This window comes from Neoarius graeffei, chromosome 4, assembly GCF_027579695.1.
Source record: "Neoarius graeffei isolate fNeoGra1 chromosome 4, fNeoGra1.pri, whole genome shotgun sequence".
NCBI classification, from domain to species: Eukaryota; Metazoa; Chordata; class Actinopteri; order Siluriformes; family Ariidae; genus Neoarius; species Neoarius graeffei.
In genome coordinates this window covers 272,670-294,995 of record NC_083572.1, presented here as the reverse complement: position 1 = coordinate 294,995, position 22,326 = coordinate 272,670, and the positions used below count along the sequence as shown (strand labels likewise).

At 45.7% G+C, this 22,326-nt stretch overlaps 1 protein-coding gene across 3 annotated transcripts in view; it reads left to right on the top strand.

The window, feature by feature from the left end:
* Positions 1 to 22,011, top strand: part of myh11a (myosin, heavy chain 11a, smooth muscle) — a 62,142-nt gene extending 40,131 nt beyond the window's left edge. For all 3 annotated transcript variants that reach the window (XM_060918521.1, XM_060918520.1, XM_060918522.1), the window contains 23 exons: positions 923 to 1,083; positions 1,206 to 1,314; positions 1,568 to 1,699; positions 1,863 to 2,069; positions 2,438 to 2,575; positions 2,689 to 2,812; positions 2,894 to 3,065; positions 3,278 to 3,490; positions 7,849 to 7,993; positions 8,173 to 8,379; positions 8,571 to 8,675; positions 8,782 to 8,934; positions 9,329 to 9,577; positions 9,655 to 9,867; positions 10,006 to 10,218; positions 10,392 to 10,553; positions 11,641 to 11,769; positions 17,130 to 17,218; positions 19,792 to 19,915; positions 20,003 to 20,211; positions 20,301 to 20,409; positions 20,616 to 20,788; positions 20,959 to 22,011. In XM_060918521.1, coding sequence (XP_060774504.1) covers positions 923 to 1,083; positions 1,206 to 1,314; positions 1,568 to 1,699; positions 1,863 to 2,069; positions 2,438 to 2,575; positions 2,689 to 2,812; positions 2,894 to 3,065; positions 3,278 to 3,490; positions 7,849 to 7,993; positions 8,173 to 8,379; positions 8,571 to 8,675; positions 8,782 to 8,934; positions 9,329 to 9,577; positions 9,655 to 9,867; positions 10,006 to 10,218; positions 10,392 to 10,553; positions 11,641 to 11,769; positions 17,130 to 17,218; positions 19,792 to 19,915; positions 20,003 to 20,211; positions 20,301 to 20,409; positions 20,616 to 20,788; positions 20,959 to 21,094 — 3,672 coding nt within the window. In that variant the 3' untranslated portion in view covers positions 21,095 to 22,011. The remainder of the gene's footprint in view (positions 1 to 922; positions 1,084 to 1,205; positions 1,315 to 1,567; positions 1,700 to 1,862; positions 2,070 to 2,437; positions 2,576 to 2,688; positions 2,813 to 2,893; positions 3,066 to 3,277; positions 3,491 to 7,848; positions 7,994 to 8,172; positions 8,380 to 8,570; positions 8,676 to 8,781; positions 8,935 to 9,328; positions 9,578 to 9,654; positions 9,868 to 10,005; positions 10,219 to 10,391; positions 10,554 to 11,640; positions 11,770 to 17,129; positions 17,219 to 19,791; positions 19,916 to 20,002; positions 20,212 to 20,300; positions 20,410 to 20,615; positions 20,789 to 20,958) is intronic.
* The last annotated feature ends 315 nt before the right edge of the window (positions 22,012 to 22,326 follow it).

The following is a 22,326-nucleotide window of genomic DNA, read 5'->3' as shown; positions in this document are numbered from 1 at the left end:
ACCTTATCCCATCTGTGAAACATGGTGGTGGTTGTGTCATGGTTTGGGCCTGTTTTGCTCCATCTGGGCCAGGACGGCTTGCCATCATTGATGGAACAATGAATTCTGAATTATACCAGTGAATTCTAAAGGAAAATGTCAGGACATCTGTCCATGAACTGAATCTCAAGAGAAGGTGGGTCATGCAGCAAGACAACGACCCTAAGCACACAAGTCGTTCTACCAAAGAATGGTTAAAGAAGAATAAAGTGAATGTTTTGGAATGGCCAAGTCAAAGTCCTGACCTTAATCCAATGGAAATGTTGTGGAAGGACCTGAAGCGAGCAGTTCATGTGAGGAAACCCACCAACATCCCAGAGTTGAAGCTGTTCTGTACGGAGGAACGGGCTAAAATTCCTCCAAGCCGGTGTGCAGGACTGATCAACAGTTACCGCAAACGTTTAGTTGCAGTTATTGCTGCACAAGGGGGTCACACCAGAAAGCAAAGGTTCACATACTTTTGCCACTCACAGATATGTAATATTGGATCATTTTCCTCAATAAATAAATGACCAAGTATAATATTTTTGTCTCATTTGTTTAACTGGGTTCTCTTTATCAACTTTTAGGACTTGTGTGAAAATCTGATGATGTTTTAGGTCATATTTATGCAGAAATATAGAAAATTCTAAAGGGTTCACAAACTTTCAAGCACCATTGTACATAGAAAAAGTAAGAAATAGTCAAGTGTAATAAAATAAACACATTCAGTAAAAATGATAACTATAGAAATATAAAATATAAAGTAAATATAACTGTGTGAACATCAGTAACTGTAAAATACCAGCAGATTATCTACAGTAAGTTGTAGAGTGTGTTTATATAACAAATTAACAGCAGTGTTTATTGTCCCACTTTAATCCCACCCTTTATCCCGTTGTAGATTAAGCACCTGGACCTGGACCCTAATCTGTACCGTATTGGTCAGAGTAAGATCTTTTTCAGGACTGGAGTTCTGGCTCAGCTGGAGGAGGAGCGTGACCTCAAGATCACCGTCATTATTATTGCCTTCCAGGCCCAGGCCCGTGGCTTCCTCGCCAGAAAGTGAGGACCACACCTACACAGCACACATGGTCAGAGTGTTTATAACAGGTATGACTTAGACTGACTCTGTGTGTGTGTGTGTGTGTGTGTGTGTGTGTGTGTGTGTGTGTGTGTGTGTGTAGGGCATTTGCTAAGCGTCAGCAGCAGCTCACGGCGATGCGAGTGATCCAGAGGAACTGTGCTGCTTATCTGAAGCTCAGGAACTGGCAATGGTGGAGACTCTTCACTAAGGTCAGACACCAGAGTGTGTTTGTTAGACCTGAACCAATTTCACTGTTCAAATACTATTTGAATTTTCATAATATTTACACATTTCAAGCCAAACTCCACACTGGAATGTTTAAGACGTGTAAGACTGTCTAAACATGTGTTTAATAAACTGACAAAATGAGCTTTAATGTAGAAGTCAGTTTACCTACCGTAGGATAAGCTGTGTGTGTGTGTATTTGCCTGAGCTAAGTGTTTGTGGGTTTACCTGTTACAGGTGAAGCCTCTACTCCAGGTAACACGGCAGGAGGAGGAGCTTAGTGTGAAAGAGGAGGAGCTTCAGAAAGCCAAAGATTCGGCACAGAAGTTTGAGACAGAGCTGAAAGACATTACACTGAAACACACACAGGTGAGGAGCAGAACGCAGCCAGATGTTCAGGTCAGATATTTAGAGACACCTGCCATGTTCAGGATGGACACAGTTTTAACACAGAGCAACCATGGTAAGTACTGATGATGTACTCACAATGCTGTACTTTGTATATTCTTTATATTATTGATATTTTACATAGCTGGTGGAGGAGAGGAACGCGCTGCAGGAGCAGCTCCAGGCTGAGACTGAGCTTTATGCTGAGGCAGAGGAGATGCGAGTACGTTTAGCTGCTAAGAAGCAGGAGCTGGAGGAAATCCTTCATGAAATGGAGGCACGGCTGGAGGAGGAGGAGGACCGGAGCGCCACCCTGCAGGTCGACAAGAAGAAGATGCAGCAGCAGATCCAGGTGTGTTACACTGATACAGTGATGCAATGATGGGCAGAGAAAACTCATCACACCACATAACGAGCAACTGTGGGGCTGTCCTCCGTATTCCATTTCACTCTGATAGAGAAGTAGTTCTTCCATTAACTACAGCTGGTTTAGCCAGATGTGTTCTGTCATAACAAACTTCTCTTCTCCTCAACAAGGACAACACCAGAGCAGAACCTGATTACTGCAGGTGTCAGAGTATACGTTTGTCTCATGATCAGAAGTTTGTGTGCGTGTTCTGTGTAAGAGCTGATGGTAATGTTTGGGTGTGTTGGCGTCAATGATGATGAGCATGAGGAGTGTGTGTTTGTCTATATGGGTGATGATGATGGTATATTCAGGAACTGGAGGAACACCTAGAGGAGGAGGAGGATGCTCGGCAGAAGCTGCAGCTGGAAAAGGTCACCTGTGAGGGAAAGATCAAGAAACTGGACGACGACCTGCTGGTGATGGAGGACCAGAACAACAAACTGCTGAAGGTGCAATGTTTACAGTTGCGTCTTATAAATCCTCTGCCTGGATTGAGCCCCCTTGGCCACCATCTGTATGGCTGTATATCTGGACATTTTCATTTACTTGTGTGTGTGTGTAGGAGAGGAAGCTGTTAGAGGAGCGTGTTGCTGATTTTAGTACTAATCTGGCTGAAGAAGAGGAGAAATCTAAAAACCTGACCAAGCTCAAGAACAAGCACGAGTCCATGATCTCAGAATTGGAAGGTGTGCAGAATTATTAATATTACAATGAATAATAAATAATAATGCTAATGTTAATTTGTGGTGTTCATTGTTGCCCTGCAGTGCGTTTGAAGAAAGAAGAAAAGACACGCCAGGAGCTTGACAAGCTCAAGAGGAAGCTGGAGTCAGAGTCAAATGACTTGCAGGAACAGATTGCAGACCTGCAAGCGCAGATCGCTGAGCTAAAGGCTCAACTCGCTAAGAAGGAGGAGGAGCTACAGGCTGCATTAGCACGGTAACACACCCTACTCCCTGTTCCCTACTCCCTAGATTGCAGTATTCAGAGCACTATGATAATACATACACAACTCACACACTTTTAGTCTTGGCTCTAAGTGAGTCCAAATATTGTGTTATTGTAGTATTAATATGATTTTTATGGTGATTAGAGAAACTGATGTGAGGAGAAGAAGTTTCAAGTTCTAAAATCATTGTGTGTGTCTGCAGGCTGGAGGATGAGACAGCACAGAAGAACAATGCATTGAAGAAGATCCGCGAGCTGGAGGGCATCATCTCAGACCTGCAGGAGGACCTGGACTCAGAACGAGTGGCCCGAAACAAAGCAGAGAAAACCAAGAGAGACCTAGGGGAGGAGCTGGAGGCTCTGAAATCTGAGCTGGAGGACACGCTAGACACCACGGCCACTCAGCAGGAGCTCAGGCTAGTGCAGCATCATCAGCGCTTCACCATAATATCAACATTCTGTAATAAACTGATTGCTTGCTTAACAGGAGGTCCATCGGTATATGACTTACCCAGAATGCGCTGGGACTGAACCCAGACCAAAAATAGTGACCGTGTTTTGCGAGTCGGATATAACACAGTTGTACATATTCAATAATTCAGATATAAATAATTATGAGTATTGTAGTAAGCCCTGATGTGGGTGGAGTATTGAAGCACGGCAGGTGGGAGATGATGTTCACACACACTTTATTTTCGAGATTGTCGCTTTTCAGCTTCATTCATTCACACGCACACACATTTGCTCTGGTTGGGAGAGCTCTCTTCTCTTTGCTCTCTCCCTCCTTTTGTACCCTCCGCTGTCACTGCAAAAACACACACAACATTAGTTGGCAACAGGTGCATTGACTTTGCCACTCATCTTCCCTGACCCCACCCTCCATTCACAAACCAACGCTTGACCACTCCCCCACTCCCACACCCCCCCACCACCCGACTCGGGCCGGGGAGCTGTCTGGCCTGCAGCAGACTAGGGTTAGGGTTAGGTCTGGGTTTCCATGACCCAAATGGAAACCCAGATACCATACTTCCACCTACCCAATTGCACACTTTTACGGGTTAGCTGTGAGACCCGCATGTCTCAGCAACTCTAGGACGGCCCTAAGTTGTTCAAGGTGCCACAGCCAATCATTGCTATACATGATAATGTCATTGAGGTACGCTGCCGCATAGGCGGCGTGGGGACAGAGGATCTTCTCCATGAACTCATCAACGCGAGGCATTGGGTATGCGTCAAATTTAGACACTACGTTGACTTTCCTGTAGTCCACACAAAACCGGACCGACCCATTGGTCTTGGGTACCAGGACCACCGGGCTGCTCCAGTCACTGTGTGACTCCTTGATTATGCCCATGTCGAGCATGGCCTTGAGTTCATCCCAAACCACCTTTTTTTTGTGTTCGGGTAAGCGGTAAGGGCAGCTACGCACCACCACTCCTGGGGACGTTTCAATGTGGTGTTCTATGAGGTGGGTGTGTCCGGGAAGGGGCGAGAACACGTCGGAAAATTCCTCTTGCAACTTGGCAACCTCTGTGAGCTGGGCCGGTGAGAGGTGGTCTCCACAAAGGACTGGAGCGGTTTGAGTTGTTGCATTTGTCATTTTTGCCTCCGGCCCCAGCTCCGCCCTCTCCGGAACTACCGACGCCAATGCCACAGGAACCTCCTTGTTCCAACGTTTTCATAAGTTGAGGTGGTATATTTGCAGTGCCCTGTCCCTATCCATTTGCCTCACCTCATAGTCGATGTCCCCATTTCACCATGTGACCTCGAAAGGCCCTTGCCACTTGGCAACTAATATGGAGCTTGACATGGGCAATAACATGAGTACTTTGTCTCCCGGAGTGAACTCCCTAAGGCGCGTGCCCCGTCATACAGCCGGGCTTGATGTTCTTCTGCCTGCCGCAAATTCTCCTGGGTTAAGTGTGTGAAGGTGTGGAGCTTTGCGCACAGATCGAGAATGTATTGAAATTCATTCTTACTAGTTGAAGGTCCCTCCCCCCAATTTTCCTACAGCACGTCTAAAATGCCGCGCGGCTTTTGTCCATATAATAATTAAAATGGGGAAAATCCTGTGGAGGCTTGCAGGACCTCTTGTACTGCGAATAACAGGGGCTCGAGCCATTTATCCCAATTATGTGCATCTTCACTTACAAATTTCCAAATTAAAATTTTCAGTGTCTGATTAAAGTGCTCTACTAAACCATCTGTTTGTGGGTGATAGACGCTGGTGTGGATAGGTTTAGTCCCCAACAACTCATGCAGTTTGCGCATTGTACATGACCTAAAAGAAGTGCCTTGGTCCGTCAGGATTTTTTTCGGAATCCCGACCTGGGAGATAATATGGAAGAGCGCTTCCGCAATATTGCGTGTGGAGATATTATGGAGAGGCACCGCTTCTGGATATCTCGTTGCATAGTCCACCAGAACTCAAATAAAGCAATATCCTTGTGCTGACCAATCTAATGGCCTGACAAGATCCATACCAATTCTCTCGAAGGGGGTCTCGATTAGAGGGAGCGGGCATAAAGGCGCTTTTGGAGTGGCCGTGGGATTTACTAATTGGCATTCGCAGCAGACCACCGACGAACGTCCCCGCGAATCCCTGGCCAATAGAACCAGGCCATTATTCGGGCTAGTATTTTATCTTGCCCCAAGTGTCCGGCCATGGGATTAAAGTGAGCCGCATGGAACACGAGTTCCCTACGGCTCTTAGGGATTAACAATTGTGTTAACTGTTCACCGGTTTGAGTGTTCTACGTCACTCAATACAACCTATCCTTAATAATAGTAAAATACAGGAAGACAGGTGCTGCATTTGGCTGGAGAGTTTGACCATCGATTACTCTCACTTGGTCAAACGCATGATGCAGAGTCTTGTCTCACGACTGCTCTAACAGGAGATCTTCGAGGGAATCCCCGAGAGAGGGAGGAGGGGCGAGCTACTCCTCACTCCTCGGATTGTCCTGACGTGGTGCTGACGTAGACGGCTCTGTGACAGCTTCCACAGTCAATGCCACATCGGCATCTCCCCATGACACATTATTGGAGGACGCACCCCCTACTATATGCTCCATTAATCCTCTGAACCCCGGCCAATCAGTCCCTAAAATCAGCGGGTGGGTAAGATGTGGATTAACCACTGCCTTTAAACTATATTTTTGCCCCCAAAATAGAATGTGGATGGACACTAAGGGATAATTGTGAACATCCCCATGCACACACAAAACTTTCACCACTTGTGCTCTCCCCAATGCCTCACCTTGCACCAGGCTTTGGTGTATTGAGGTCTGATTACAGCCAGAATTCACCAATGCATGATACGTATCCCCTTGAACACTTACCGGTATACGATACGCTCCGGCCTGATCGGGGGCGGTCTCTGGCGTGTCGGGGATCCGGACCAAAGCTCCCACCTCCATCATGGGACACTGACCCTGGAGCTCCCCACAGTGCCAGCATACCGGCCCAGACTTCATCTCTACACCGGCGTTATGGGTGTCACTCAACTAGGGGGGAGATGACACAGACATGGAAGGGGAAGACGGGAGGACACTGTGGGTGCAGTGGGCCAGCTGGGGGGGGAGCTTCTGTCTCCACAGTGGAGGAATGGGGTGGGGCCAGGAAGAGGAGGGAGGAGGGGAAGGAGAAAGAAAAAGAGAACAGGCAACATGTCTGCCCACCACTGGAACCGCCGCCAGATGATCCTCTGCCAACTCAATGGCTTGATCCAGCGATGCTGGGTGATGACACTGGACCCACTCCACCGTTCCTTCTGGAAGATGCGCGATGAACTGCTCCAGTGTCACCAGATTGATGAGCCCTTTGGCATCGTGGTCATCCTCCCTCAGCCATCGCTGGCAGATGTCCCAGAGCTGTTGGCCAAATGCAAATGGCCGGCCGACCTCCTCCAATGTCAGCATCCGAAAGCGCTGACGATGTTGTTCCAGGGAGCAGCTGACATGCTGTAGGATGGCTTGCTTCAGGTCTGCGTATACGAGCCGGCTGTCGGTGGGGAGCTGCTGCGCGGCAAGTGGCATCTCGCCACTCAGTAATGGAAGTAGGTGTGCCATGCGGTGCTCAACCGGCCACCCCCATGCTTCGGCTACTTGCTCGAAGACAGCAATGAAGGTTTCTGGGTCATCGTGCGACCCCGTCTTCATGAGGGTCATGTGGGGAGGGTCTGCTGCGGTGGTGGTCGAGGACCCTGCCGACGCGAGCAGGTGCCAGAACGCCTGGCGATCTTCCTGCTGGGCCAGCATAAAGCTTCAAAGCGTTGCTCCTGCTCCTTTCGAAGGGCAATCAGCGCTTGATGCTGGTTTTGTTGGGTGGTGGCGAGGGCATGGATGAGGTCCTTGAATGGGAAGGATTCCATGGGTGGTTCCCTTCAGTATCCTGGCTTTCGGCACCACTGTAGTAAGCCCTGATGTGGGTGGAGTACTGAAGTACGGCAGGCGGGAGATGATGTTCATACACACTTTATTTTTGAGATTGTCGCTTTTCAGCTTCATTCATTCACACGCTCACTCACGCACACACATTTGTTCTGGTCAGAAGAGCTCTCTTCTCTTCGCTCTCTCCCTCCTTTTCCATCCTCTGCCATCACTGCAAAAACGCACAACATTAATTGGCAACAGGTGCATTGACTTTGCCATTCACCTTCCCTGACCCCGCCCTCCATTCACAAACCGCCACTTGGCCACGTCCGCACTGCCACAAGTACTTACCTGTTCAGAGCAGGTATTAGTCTCACCTGACAGTGTGGTACTTCCTACAGGGCAAAACGTGAACAGGAAGTGACCCTGCTGAAGAAAGCCATAGAGGAGGAGAGCCGAAACCACGAGGCTCAGGTGCATGAGATGAGACAGAAACACACACAGGCTGTGGAGGAGCTCACAGAACAGCTAGAACAAGCCAAGAGGGTATGAGACCTGCACTTCACTCATGGTTTATAACCCTTCTCCTTGTTCACTGCCCCCTGCATGAATCCTCTTGGCCATCTTAAGGGCCATCTCCTTACTGTATCAGCTCGATTCTCATAGCTGCTTCTGTATTTTACTGTCCTGCTCATGTTACCTTTTGTTGTTTTTGGATTGTGTAGGTGAAGACGAACCTGGAGAAGGCAAAGCAGGCTTTGGAGAAGGAGACATCGGAGCTAAGTGTGGAGATCCGCTCACTCTCTCAGGCCAAACAGGACGTGGAGCACAAGAGGAAGAAAGTGGAGGGACAATTAGCAGATCTGCAGTCCCGCTTCAATGACAGCGAGAAACAGAAAGCTGAGCTTGGAGACCGAGTGTCCAAGATCACTGTGAGTACAAATGCACACTTGCACCATCCCATCCTTATTACTGGTTTATTATAAACACAGAAAACAGGCCATGATTCCCAGTCTACTGTTTGTAAACATACGAATACCTGTCGAGAGAACCTCCTCCTGAACAGAGTAAAATGGGTTTTTTAAACAGTGTGTAGTTCCTGTAGTAAGGTGTGTGTTTGCAGGTGGAGCTGGAGAGCGTCACCAACCTGCTAAATGAGGCTGAGGGGAAGAATATTAAACTGAATAAGGATGTGGCCAGCCTGAGCTCTCAGCTCCAAGACACACAGGTATACACACACGTGCGCGCACGCATGCATGCACGCACGCACACACACACACACACACACACACACACACACACACACACACACACAAAATCTGATTTGTGTGTAGGAGCTGCTGGCTGAAGAGACGCGTCAGAAACTGCAGTTCTCCACTAAACTGCGTCAGATGGAGGATGACAGGAACAACCTACAGGAGCAGCTGGATGAGGAAACCGAGGCCAAGAGGAATGTTGAGAGACACGTCTCCACCCTCAACATCCAGGTCTGATCTTTACCTACACCATCATACTGCATCATACCAGAGTATCACACGTCACTCTCTTCTCTAACGTTTATAGTGTATGACAGGGCAAAGGCACAGACAGAGACAGGTAACAAGGACAGGGACAGGTAACTCCAACATATGCAGGTACCAAGGACAGGTGCAGACACATGACAAAAAGCAGAATAAGGATGTACAACACAGAAACAAGGGACCAAGAAATCAAAACGCTTTGGATTCAGTGGACTCAGTAAGAAGGGCTGAGCAGCAGGGAAACAGGACATGGCACTAAGGTGAACAGAAAGATGGAGGGAGATGAGAAGAGAGATGAAAAGAGAGAAGTCTGTTTATGTGAGTGACTGTCTCACATTGTCTGTGGTGTTCTGTGTTCCAGCTGTCAGACTTTAAGAAGAAGCTGGATGAGGTGTCAGGAAACGTGGAGCTGCTGGAGGAGGGTAAGAAACGTCTGCAGAAAGACCTGGAAGCATCAAACACCCAGCTGGAGGAGAAGTCTGCTGCCTACGAGAAACTGGAGAAGACCAAAAACAGACTGCAGCAGGAGCTGGAGGACATTCTGATGGACCTGGACCACCAGAGACAGCTTGTCTCCAACCTGGAAAAGAAGCAGAAGAAGTTCGACCAGGTGTGTGTGTGTGTGTGTGTGTGTGTGTGTGTGTTACACTAACACACTGGTGATGTTTGATTTTGATGTGTGTTCAGATGCTTGCGGAGGAGAAGAGTGTGTCGTGTAAGTATGCAGATGAGCGGGACCGTGCAGAGGCAGAGGCGCGAGAGAAGGAGACAAAGGCGTTGTCCCTGGCGAGGGCACTGGAGGAGGCACAGGATGCACGTGAGGAGCTCGAGAGAGCCAACAAAGCCTTACGGGGTGAGATGGAGGACCTGATCAGCTCCAAGGATGACGTGGGCAAGAACGTGAGTATCACTGTAGTAACACTGTGTCACCACCAGGGGGCGGGAATTAACCATAAATGCAGTTATAAACAAACACACTCCTCAGGCTTTGCACTTACTGTTACTACAGCATTAACATTATGGTTTGTGGTTTCTCAGGTTCATGAGCTGGAGAAGTCAAAGCGTGGTCTGGAGCAGCAGGTGGAGGAGATGAAGACACAACTAGAGGAGCTGGAGGACGAGCTGCAGGCTGCAGAGGACGCAAAACTACGCCTGGAAGTGAACATGCAAGCCCTTAAAGCGCAGTTCGAGCGAGACCTACAGGGACGAGATGAGCAGGGAGAGGAGAAGAGGAAACAGCTGATAAAACAGGTGGGTGTGTCCATCACCAACACACAAAACTACTTTTAAATAATTTCTTTGTCATAATCACTGAGGATTAAGAAGTGTTTATAAAAAACTTTCCCACTTACTATGACACCTTAAAATAATATGTATTAAATAAGTTATAACGCACGTTCTGACTGAGGGTGTGGCCGATGCAGGTGCGCGAGCTGGAGACGGAACTGGAGGACGAGCGAAAGCAGAGAGTCGCTATGGCTGCATCCAAAAAGAAGATGGAGGGAGACATAAAAGACCTGGAAGGACAGATAGACACAGCCAATAAAAACAGAGACGAGGCCATCAAACAACTGCGCAAACTACAGGTGAGAGAGAGAGAGAGAGAGAACAGTGAGAGAGAGGGAGAGTGAGAACAGTGAGAGAGAGGGAGAGTGAGAACAGTGAGAGAGAGGGAGAGTGAGAACAGTGAGAGAGAGGGAGAGAGAGAGAACAGTGAGAGAGAGGGAGAGAGAGATTTTAAGGTCTTAAAAAGGTAGATAGTCCACTCTGTCAAACACTGTTTCTTGATCCAGTGATACAAGTCCGACATCCAGCTTATATCCCTTCTATACGTGCTCTTACACCCGGCTCTCAGGGTCACACGGGAAGAATCTCTGTTCACATCTATTTTGGAATGAGTTTTGTTGACTAAACTCTGCTCACACATTATAAACTTCACTAAATTTTATAGTAAACTTTTTATAAACTTCGCATTACTTATAAATAAACTCCGTCCTGCTACTGTCACTATAAATAAACTCCGCCCCTAGCACCATTACTATCACTAAAAGTGCAAACTAGCCATTAATATTATAATTATTTTAGAAATATGAACAGATTTACACACTAAAATGAAATTAAAAAACATTTTAGCAACTTTCTTACTTCAGTCATCTTGGTGTTTCCATGACGATGAGTCTTTTACAAATGAGTCGTTTCTTGAATTCGGCTCCTGAAATAGACTTCACGAATGTACTCTCAGACAGAAATGTTAGGGGTTGGCTCAAAGATCAGAAAAATTACTTTGGTGATTGGACAGTCAAGATATAATGTTTAAAAGTGGTTCTAATTTATTTTAAAGTCTGATAATAGTCTTGAGGTAAAGTTTAATTTTTCAGTATTTAACACTGAGATTTTTTGACATTTAATGAGATTATTTGGGTTACATTTAGCACCGTAAAAGCTTCTGAAAAGTGAAATCAAATTTAAGTTTGTAAATGAGAAATATTCCACTACTACACAAAAACATCCTGCTACAACCATTTGTACTTCGTTATTGTACACCACTGGAGTTACTTCCTGTCAGAATGTGAGTGGATCAGACTATAATTCAGCACTTCCTGGTAGAATGTGATTACAGGTGTCTGACTGTGTGTGTGTGTGTGTGTGTGTGTGTGTGTTTGGATGTTTCAGGCTCAGATGAAGGACTTTCAGCGGGAGCTGGATGACACCCGCACTGCTCGAGAGGAAGTTCTCGCCACCGCTAAAGAGAGCGAAAAGAAGGCCAAGAACCTGGAGGCGGAGCTCATGCAGCTTCAGGAGGTCCACACTCCACACAACTACACACACATTTACACACTCCACACAACTACACACGCCATTTACACACTACACACAACTACACACGCCATTTACACACTCCACACAACTACACACGCCATTTACACACTCCACACAACTACACACACATTTACACACTCCACACAACTACACACGCCATTTACACACTACACACAACTACACACGCCATTTACACACTCCACACAACTACACACGCCATTTACACACTACACACAACTACACACACATTTACACACTCCGCACAACTACACACACATTTACACACTACACACAACTACACACGCCATTTACACACTCCACACAACTACACACGCCATTTACACACTCCGCACAACTACACACACATTTACACACTCCGCACAACTACACACACATTTACACACTACACACAACTACACACGCCATTTACACACTCCACACAACTACACACGCCATTTACACACTCCACACAACTACACACACATTTACACACTCCGCACAACTACACACACATTTACACACTACACACAACTACACACACATTTACACACTCCACACAACTACACACACATTTACACACTACACACAACTACACACGCCATTTACACACTCCACACAACTACACACGCCATTTACACACTCCACACAACTACACACGCCATTTACACACTCCACACAACTACACACGCCATTTACACACTCCGCACAACTACACACGCCATTTACACACTCCGCACAACTACACACGCCATTTACACACTCCGCACAACTACACACGCCATTTACACACTCCGCACAACTACACACGCCATTTACACACTCCGCACAACTACACACGCCATTTACACACTCCGCACAACTACACACGCCATTTACACACTCCGCACAACTACACACGCCATTTACACACTCCGCACAACTACACACGCCATTTACACACTCCGCACAACTACACACGCCATTTACACACTCCGCACAACTACACACGCCATTTACACACTCCGCACAACTACACACGCCATTTACACACTCCGCACAACTACACACGCCATTTACACACTCCGCACAACTACACACGCCATTTACACACTCCGCACAACTACACACGCCATTTACACACTCCGCACAACTACACACGCCATTTACACACTCCGCACAACTACACACGCCATTTACACACTCCGCACAACTACACACGCCATTTACACACTCCGCACAACTACACACGCCATTTACACACTCCGCACAACTACACACGCCATTTACACACTCCGCACAACTACACACGCCATTTACACACTCCGCACAACTACACACGCCATTTACACACTCCGCACAACTACACACGCCATTTACACACTCCGCACAACTACACACGCCATTTACACACTCCGCACAACTACACACGCCATTTACACACAAGTACACACGCCATTTACACACAAGTGCACACGCCATTTACACACAAGTACACACGCCATTTACACACAAGTACACACGCCATTTACACACAAGTGCACACGCCATTTACACACAAGTACACACGCCATTTACACACAACTACACACGCCATTTACACACTCCACACAACTACACACGCCATTTACACACTCCACACAACTACACACACATTTACACACTCCGCACAACTACACACACATTTACACACTACACACAACTACACACACATTTACACACTCCACACAACTACACACACATTTACACACTCCACACAACTACACACACATTTACACACTACACACAACTACACACGCCATTTACACACTCCACACAACTACACACGCCATTTACACACTCCACACAACTACACACGCCATTTACACACTCCACACAACTACACACGCCATTTACACACTCCGCACAACTACACACGCCATTTACACACTCCGCACAACTACACACGCCATTTACACACTCCGCACAACTACACACGCCATTTACACACTCCGCACAACTACACACGCCATTTACACACTCCGCACAACTACACACGCCATTTACACACTCCGCACAACTACACACGCCATTTACACACTCCGCACAACTACACACGCCATTTACACACTCCGCACAACTACACACGCCATTTACACACTCCGCACAACTACACACGCCATTTACACACTCCGCACAACTACACACGCCATTTACACACTCCGCACAACTACACACGCCATTTACACACTCCGCACAACTACACACGCCATTTACACACTCCGCACAACTACACACGCCATTTACACACTCCGCACAACTACACACGCCATTTACACACTCCGCACAACTACACACGCCATTTACACACTCCGCACAACTACACACGCCATTTACACACTCCGCACAACTACACACGCCATTTACACACTCCGCACAACTACACACGCCATTTACACACTCCGCACAACTACACACGCCATTTACACACTCCGCACAACTACACACGCCATTTACACACTCCGCACAACTACACACGCCATTTACACACTCCGCACAACTACACACGCCATTTACACACTCCGCACAACTACACACGCCATTTACACACTCCGCACAACTACACACGCCATTTACACACAAGTACACACGCCATTTACACACAAGTGCACACGCCATTTACACACAAGTACACACGCCATTTACACACAAGTACACACGCCATTTACACACAAGTGCACACGCCATTTACACACAAGTACACACGCCATTTACACACAAGTGCACACGCCATTTACACACAAGTGCACACGCCATTTACACACAAGTACACACGCCATTTACACACAAGTACACACGCCATTTACACACAAGTACACACGCCATTTACACACAAGTGCACACGCCATTTACACACAAGTACACACGCCATTTACACACAAGTGCACACGCCATTTACACACAAGTACACACGCCATTTACACACAAGTGCACACGCCATTTACACACAAGTGCACACGCCATTTACACACAAGTACACACGCCATTTACACACAAGTGCACACGCCATTTACACACAAGTGCACACGCCATTTACACACAAGTGCACACGCCATTTACACACAAGTACACACGCCATTTACACACAAGTGCACACGCCATTTACACACAAGTGCACACGCCATTTACACACAAGTACACACGCCATTTACACACAAGTACACACGCCATTTACACACAAGTGCACACGCCATTTACACACAAGTGCACACGCCATTTACACACAAGTGCACACGCCATTTACACACAAGTGCACACGCCATTTACACACTCCACACAACTACACACGCCATTTACACACTCCGCACAACTACACACGCCATTTACACACAACTACACACGCCATTTACACACAACTACACACGCCATTTACACACAACTACACACGCCATTTACACACAACTACACACGCCATTTACACACAAGTGCACACGCCATTTACACACAAGTGCACACGCCATTTACACACAAGTGCACACGCCATTTACACACAACTGCACACGCCATTTACACACAAGTGCACACGCCATTTACACACAAGTGCACACGCCATTTACACACAAGTGCACACGCCATTTACACACAACTACACACGCCATTTACACACAAGTACACACGCCATTTACACACAAGTACACACGCCATTTACACACAAGTGCACACGCCATTTACACACAAGTGCACACGCCATTTACACACAAGTGCACACGCCATTTACACACAAGTACACACGCCATTTACACACAAGTACACACGCCATTTACACACAAGTGCACACGCCATTTACACACAACTGCACACGCCATTTACACACAAGTGCACACGCCATTTACACACAAGTGCACACGCCATTTACACACAAGTGCACACGCCATTTACACACAACTACACACGCCATTTACACACAAGTACACACGCCATTTACACACAAGTGCACACGCCATTTACACACAAGTGCACACGCCATTTACACACAAGTGCACACGCCATTTACACACAACTGCACACGCCATTTACACACAAGTACACACGCCATTTACACACAAGTGCACACGCCATTTACACACAAGTGCACACGCCATTTACACACAAGTGCACACGCCATTTACACACAAGTGCACACGCCATTTACACACAAGTGCACACGCCATTTACACACAAGTGCACACGCCATTTACACACAAGTGCACACGCCATTTACACACAAGTGCACACGCCATTTACACACAAGTGCACACGCCATTTACACACAAGTGCACACGCCATTTACACACTCCACACAACTACACACGCCATTTACACACTCCACACAACTACACACGCCATTTACACACTCCACACAACCACACGCCATTTACACACTCCACACAACTACACACGCCATTTACACACTCCACACAACTACACACGCCATTTACACACTCCACACAACTACACACGCCATTTACACACTCCACACAACTACACACACATTTACACACTACACACAACTACACACGCCATTTACACACTCCACACAACTACACACTCCACACAACTACACACTCCACACAACTACACACGCCATTTACACACTCCACACAACTACACACTCCACACAACCACACACTCCACACAACTACACACGCCATTTACACACAAGTACACACGCCATTTACACACTACACACTCGTTTTGCTTGGGTTCCATGTTGAAGGTGCATTGGGTGGCATTTGGACTCTCATGGTTACAGGCTGAACTACAGCAACATTGGAAGGAGTTTTTTTTTTTTGACTCCGCCTTCTGTCCATTCTAGACTGATGGATGGATAGACAGGTGGATGGATGTTGTCCAGTTAAAGTCATCCCTGTTAGCGTTTTTGATAGTGAACCTTTCCTCATCTTGTTTCATCTGATTGTTTATGACACAGTTTACTATAAATACACAAAACGCTGACAGTAAAAACCACACTGTAGTGTCACTGTGATTATGAATTGAAACAGTTTTTCACATTAATGATTTCATCATCACGCGAAGAGAAATGAAGCTCATTCTGGGTCCCACTTCATCTCTGCAGTCTGCAGGTTTCACTGTCTCACAGAAGCAGCTCACAGGTTTCCTGGTTTAAACATTGTTTAGTATGAACTTCCTCCTTACTTCTGAGTAGTAAAGATGGGGTGGAGTAAAGAGCCCTTTGGGGGCGTGTCGATAACACAGCTGGATACACTGAACACATTCACTGTTTATCTCAGGAGGCTTTACTCTAGTGTTGGGTTTTAGTGGTGTTAACTGGACACGTGTATTTTATAGGTGTTTGTGAAAATAACTGTGTGTGTGTGTGTCTTCAGGACTTGGCTGCTGCAGAACGAGCGAAGAAGCAGGCTGAAGCTGAGCGTGATGAACTCGCTGATGAACTCGCCAGCAACACATCTGGAAAGTGAGTATCACAAAACATGATGATAAATTCTGTTGTCTTTAAAAACCTTTAAATGTGGTTTGGGTTAAAATTTAACGCTACAGTTGTTTTTTAGCATCAATCTACCTGTTCTGTGCTCAGAACTGATGATTTTGTTAGCATTAGCGGCTAACACACAAAGCTAATACATCCTGCATACAGTGGCTTGCAAAAGTATTCATACCCCTTGAACTTTTTCACATTTTTCCACCTTACAACCACGAACTTAAAGGTTTTTTATTGAGATTTTATGTGATGGACCAACACAGAGTAGCACATAATTGTGAAGTGAAACGAAAATGATAAATGGTCTTCAAAATTTTAAACAAATAAAAATCTGAAAAATGTGGTGTGCATTAGTATTCAGCCCCGCTGCATCAATACTTTGTAGAGCCACCTTTTGCTGCAATTACAGCTGCGAGTCTTTTGTGGTCTGTCTCTACCAGCTTTGCACATCTAGCATACATGTCAACCTTTGGTCAATCAAACCTGTATAACCAACCTCCAAAATCCGTATTTCCCTTATAAAATCCGTATAAGATGCAAATTAAAATAATTTACCTAAAATTTGAATGATAATTAACAATGATATATCCCAGTTACTTTTTATTCAATATTAATAACAATAAACCTTCAGAATGAATACAAAGCTCCAATGTTCGACAAAAGCACAAAGTGTCACTCTAATGTTCTGAATTGTACTGCATGACAGCTTTTTTAGCGCTCTGCACCAATACCTCACGAGGCTGCACGTCACAGCAAGTGTCTGTGCTGATCTTGCCGGAGTGCCCATTCAGAATCTTTTCAGTCGCTATTGAAAGTCGCTAAGGTGGAAATACGTGTTTAAAATGTTACTTCCCGGTTGGCGGGATTCTCGCAATGCGGTGTGCGCATGATCAAAAGTGGAACGAAGTCTCGCTACCACAAGATAACGTGTGATTTCATAAGACTCTTTACTGGCTGTCTGTGCTTTCAGTGGTGTACAGTACGTTTGTAAATGTTATGCGCTCTTTTATCATCGTGAGAATTGATTATAGCTCTAAATAAATATTGAAGGTTTTTTTAAAGAATTCGTATAACTTTATTTGTACGCCCGTATACTACGTTTATTGAATCAAATCCGTATAAAATACGGACATTCCGTATAGGTTGACATGCATGATCTAGACATTGAAACTTTTGCCCATTCTTCTTTGCAAAATAGCTCAAGCTCAGCCAGATTGGATGGAGAGCGTTTGTGAACAGCAATTTTCAAGTCTTGCCACAGATGCTCAATGGGATTTAGGTCTGGACTTTGACTGGGCGATTCTAACACATGAATATTCTTTGATCTAAACCATTCCATTGTAGCTCTGGCTGTATGTTTAGGGTCATTGTCTTGCTGGAAGGTGAATCTCCTTCCCAGTCTCAAGTCTTTTGCAGCCTCCAACAGGTTTTCTTCCAGGATTGCCCTGTATTTAGCTCCATCCATCTTCCCATCAACTCTGACCAGCTTCCCTGTCCCTGCTGAAGAAAAGCATCCCCATAGCATGATGCTGCCACCACCATGTTTCACAGTGGGGATGGTGTGTGCAGGGTGATGAGCAGTGTTAGTTTTCTGCCACACATAGCACTTTGCATTTAGGCCAAAAAGTTCAACTTTGGTCTCATCTGACCAAAGCACCTTCTTCCACATGTTTGCTGTGTCCCCTACATGGCTTCTTATGCCTGTCTTTCAACAATGGCTTTCTTCTTGCCACTCTTCCAAAAAGGCCAGATTTGTGGAGTGTACGACTTATAGTTGTCCTGTGCACAGATTCTCCCACCTGAGCTGTGGATTTCTGCAGCTCCTCCAGAGTGATCATGGGCCTCTTGGCTGCTTCTCTGACCAGTGCTCTCCTTGCTCGCTCTGTCAGTTTAGGTGGACGGCCATGTCTTGGTAGGTTTGCAGTTGTGCCACACTTTTTCCATTTTTGAATGATGGATTGAACAGTGCTTCTTGAGATGTTCAGAGCTTGGGATATTTTTTTATAACCTAACCCTGCTTTAAACTTCTCCAGAACTTTATCCCTGACCTGTCTGGTGAGTTCTTTGGTCTTCATGATGCTGTTTGTTCTTCAGTGTTCTCTAACAAACCACTGAGGCCTTCACAGAACAAGTGTATTTATGCTGAGAGTAAATTACACACAGTAGGACTCTATTAACTAATTAGACGACTTCTGAAGGCAATTGATTGCACTGGATTGTATTTAGAGGTATCAGAGTACAGGGGGCTGAATACTAATGCACACCACATTTTTTAGATTTTTATTTGTTTAAAATTTTGAAGACCATTTATCATTTTCGTTTCACTTCACAATTCTGTGCTACTCTGTGTTGGTCTATCATATAAAATCTCAAAAACTTAAGTTCATGGTTGTAAGGTGGAAAAATGTGAAAAAGTTCAAGGGGTATGAATACTTTTTTCAAGGCACTGTATATGCTCTAAACTCTTAATTAGCGTTAGTGGCCCATACTCAGTGTGTGTGTGTGTGTGTGTGTGTGTGTGTGTGTGTGTGTGTGTGCTATCTCACTAGGTCTGCTCTGAGTGATGAGAAACGACGTTTGGAGGCCAAGATCGCACAACTGGAGGAGGACCTGGAGGAGGAACAGAGCAACATGGAGATGATGAACGACAGAATGAGAAAGAGTGCTCAGCAGGTGAGATTACATCTACATCTCTATTTTTCCATCATTTCCAACATCTCCATCATTTCCAACATCTCCATCATTTCCTCCATGATGTAGGTGGACCAACTGACAAGCGAGCTGCAGACAGAGAGAACGACTTCACAGAAGAATGAGAGTGCACGTCAACAGCTGGAGAGACAGAACAAGGAACTGAAGGCCAAACTGCAGGAGATGGAGAACCAGGTGAAGTCCAAGTTCAAGTCCTCCATTACTGCTCTGGAGGCTAAAGTGGCACAGCTGGAGGAACAGTTAGAGCAGGAGAACAGGTGCGTACTACACACACACACACACACACACACACACAGAGCAAAACAGTCAGAGTTCACGTGTGTGTGTGTGTGTGTGTGTGTGTCAGGGAGAAACAGGTGACAAGTAAAGCAATGCGTCAGAAGGAGAAGAAGCTGAAGGACCTGATCATGCAGGTGGAGGACGAGAGGAAGCAGGCTGAGCAATACAAAGAACAGGTTTTACACACACACACACACACACACACACACACACACACACACACACACTTGATGTTGAAGCTCCAGTCATTTCCACAGTGCTCCAGCAGACGTTCTCATATTACTGTCGCTCTCTCTATCATTCTCTCGCTCTTACCCTCTCTAACGCACTGTCTCACTCTGTGTGTGTGTGTGTGTGTGTGTGTGTGTGTGTGTGTATACAGGCAGAAAAGGCGAACTCACGGGTGAAGCAGCTGAAGCGGCAGGTGGAGGAGGCGGAGGAAGAGTCTCAGCGCATCACTGCCGCTCGCCGCAAACTGCAGAGAGAACTGGAGGAGGCGACGGAGACAAATGACTCACTGAGCAGAGAGGTGACATCACTGAAGAACAAACTGAGGTACACACACGCGCGCACACACACACACACACACACACACACACACACACACACACAGTCATTTTGTTACAGTGCCACACTCAAGTCTCCTGTTTGTTCTGTTATGAGTTCCTGTCTCTCATGCGTGTGTGTGTGTGTGTGTGTCTGTGTGTGTGTGTGTTTGTTTGCAGGCGTGGTAATGAGACTCCATCATTCACTAGTGGTGGGCGGCGGACAGTTGGGAGGCGGGGCATGATTGATGCTGACGCTAATGAGGATGATGCTGACTCTCAGGGCGACTACAATGGCACCAAATCAACTGAATAAACACACACACACACACACACACACACATACTGCTTCACCATGAATGAGCACTGCTGTTTGATTGAACAGTTTAACTTGAGTTCTTGAGCTCATTCAGAGTTTTTTTCACCTTTAATCGTGTAATTCTGGCAAAAAAAAATCAACTTTTTTATTCTAAAGTAACAGATTTCGGATTTTAGATTACTTATTAATTTAAGATGACCGTAATGTTCAGTAAGACACTCAGAAATGGGTAAAATTAAGCTTTAATGGAACTATTATGCAAATGAATCCTGAGCTTTAATTAGCATATGGAGTGTGTGTACGTTAATAATGGAACATATTTATTCTGCGCTTTTATCTGTTTCCTGTTTGTGTTTATCTTCACTTTCCCCAAAATGTTCACTGCGTAGTGCACTATTGTGTAGTCATGTCAGAGAACCAGACACACTCGTGAATACCCATAATGCACTGCAGCAGCTTAGTGTTGGATCCTCACACTGAAATCCCATAATGCACTGTGTCCTGAAATCCCGAAGCAGAATACAAGGCAGGAAATTATCCAGTAAGCACATTTAACACACTTCAGACAAATTTACACACCTACAGATAAAATATTTTATTTTGCCATAAAGCTGTTATTTACACAAATCAGGTATTTTAGAATTAATTCTATTGCACTTTAATCGAATGTCACTGTTCTACTGTAACTGAGACCTGAAACCTTACAGACACTCTATTACATGTTTATAGATGATGAATAAACCACTGGACATTTTTAACTCTCTGATCAGGTTGTTATTAAACACAATGATTATTAAATTCCCTGGAATGTAATTCTACTTCCTGTCCACGTTCACCTGAATGTCCTCTGTGTTTAAATACATCACTGTTTTGTGACCCACATGCACAATGAAATAAAAAGTGTGAAAACCAAAGGTTTGTGTGTGTGTGTGTGTGTGTGTGTGTGTGTGTGTGTGTGTGTGTAATACTTAAATCGGATAGGAATTTCTTGTTCAGCTTGGTGTACAAAACATTGATGCATCTCTTTATCAAATTACTGTCACTTTTTAAAGCAGAAAAGCAGAAGGTTTCACTGGAAGCATTTCAACACACACAAAAAAATTTCACTAGAAATCAGACATTGGTAATCACTAAGTGTGAATTAAACATCATCAGCAGCATCGCTCTTCTACTCTGTGGTGGAGCACAGACCATCAACAATCAGCTTCCACTGAACAGTCACTGATAGG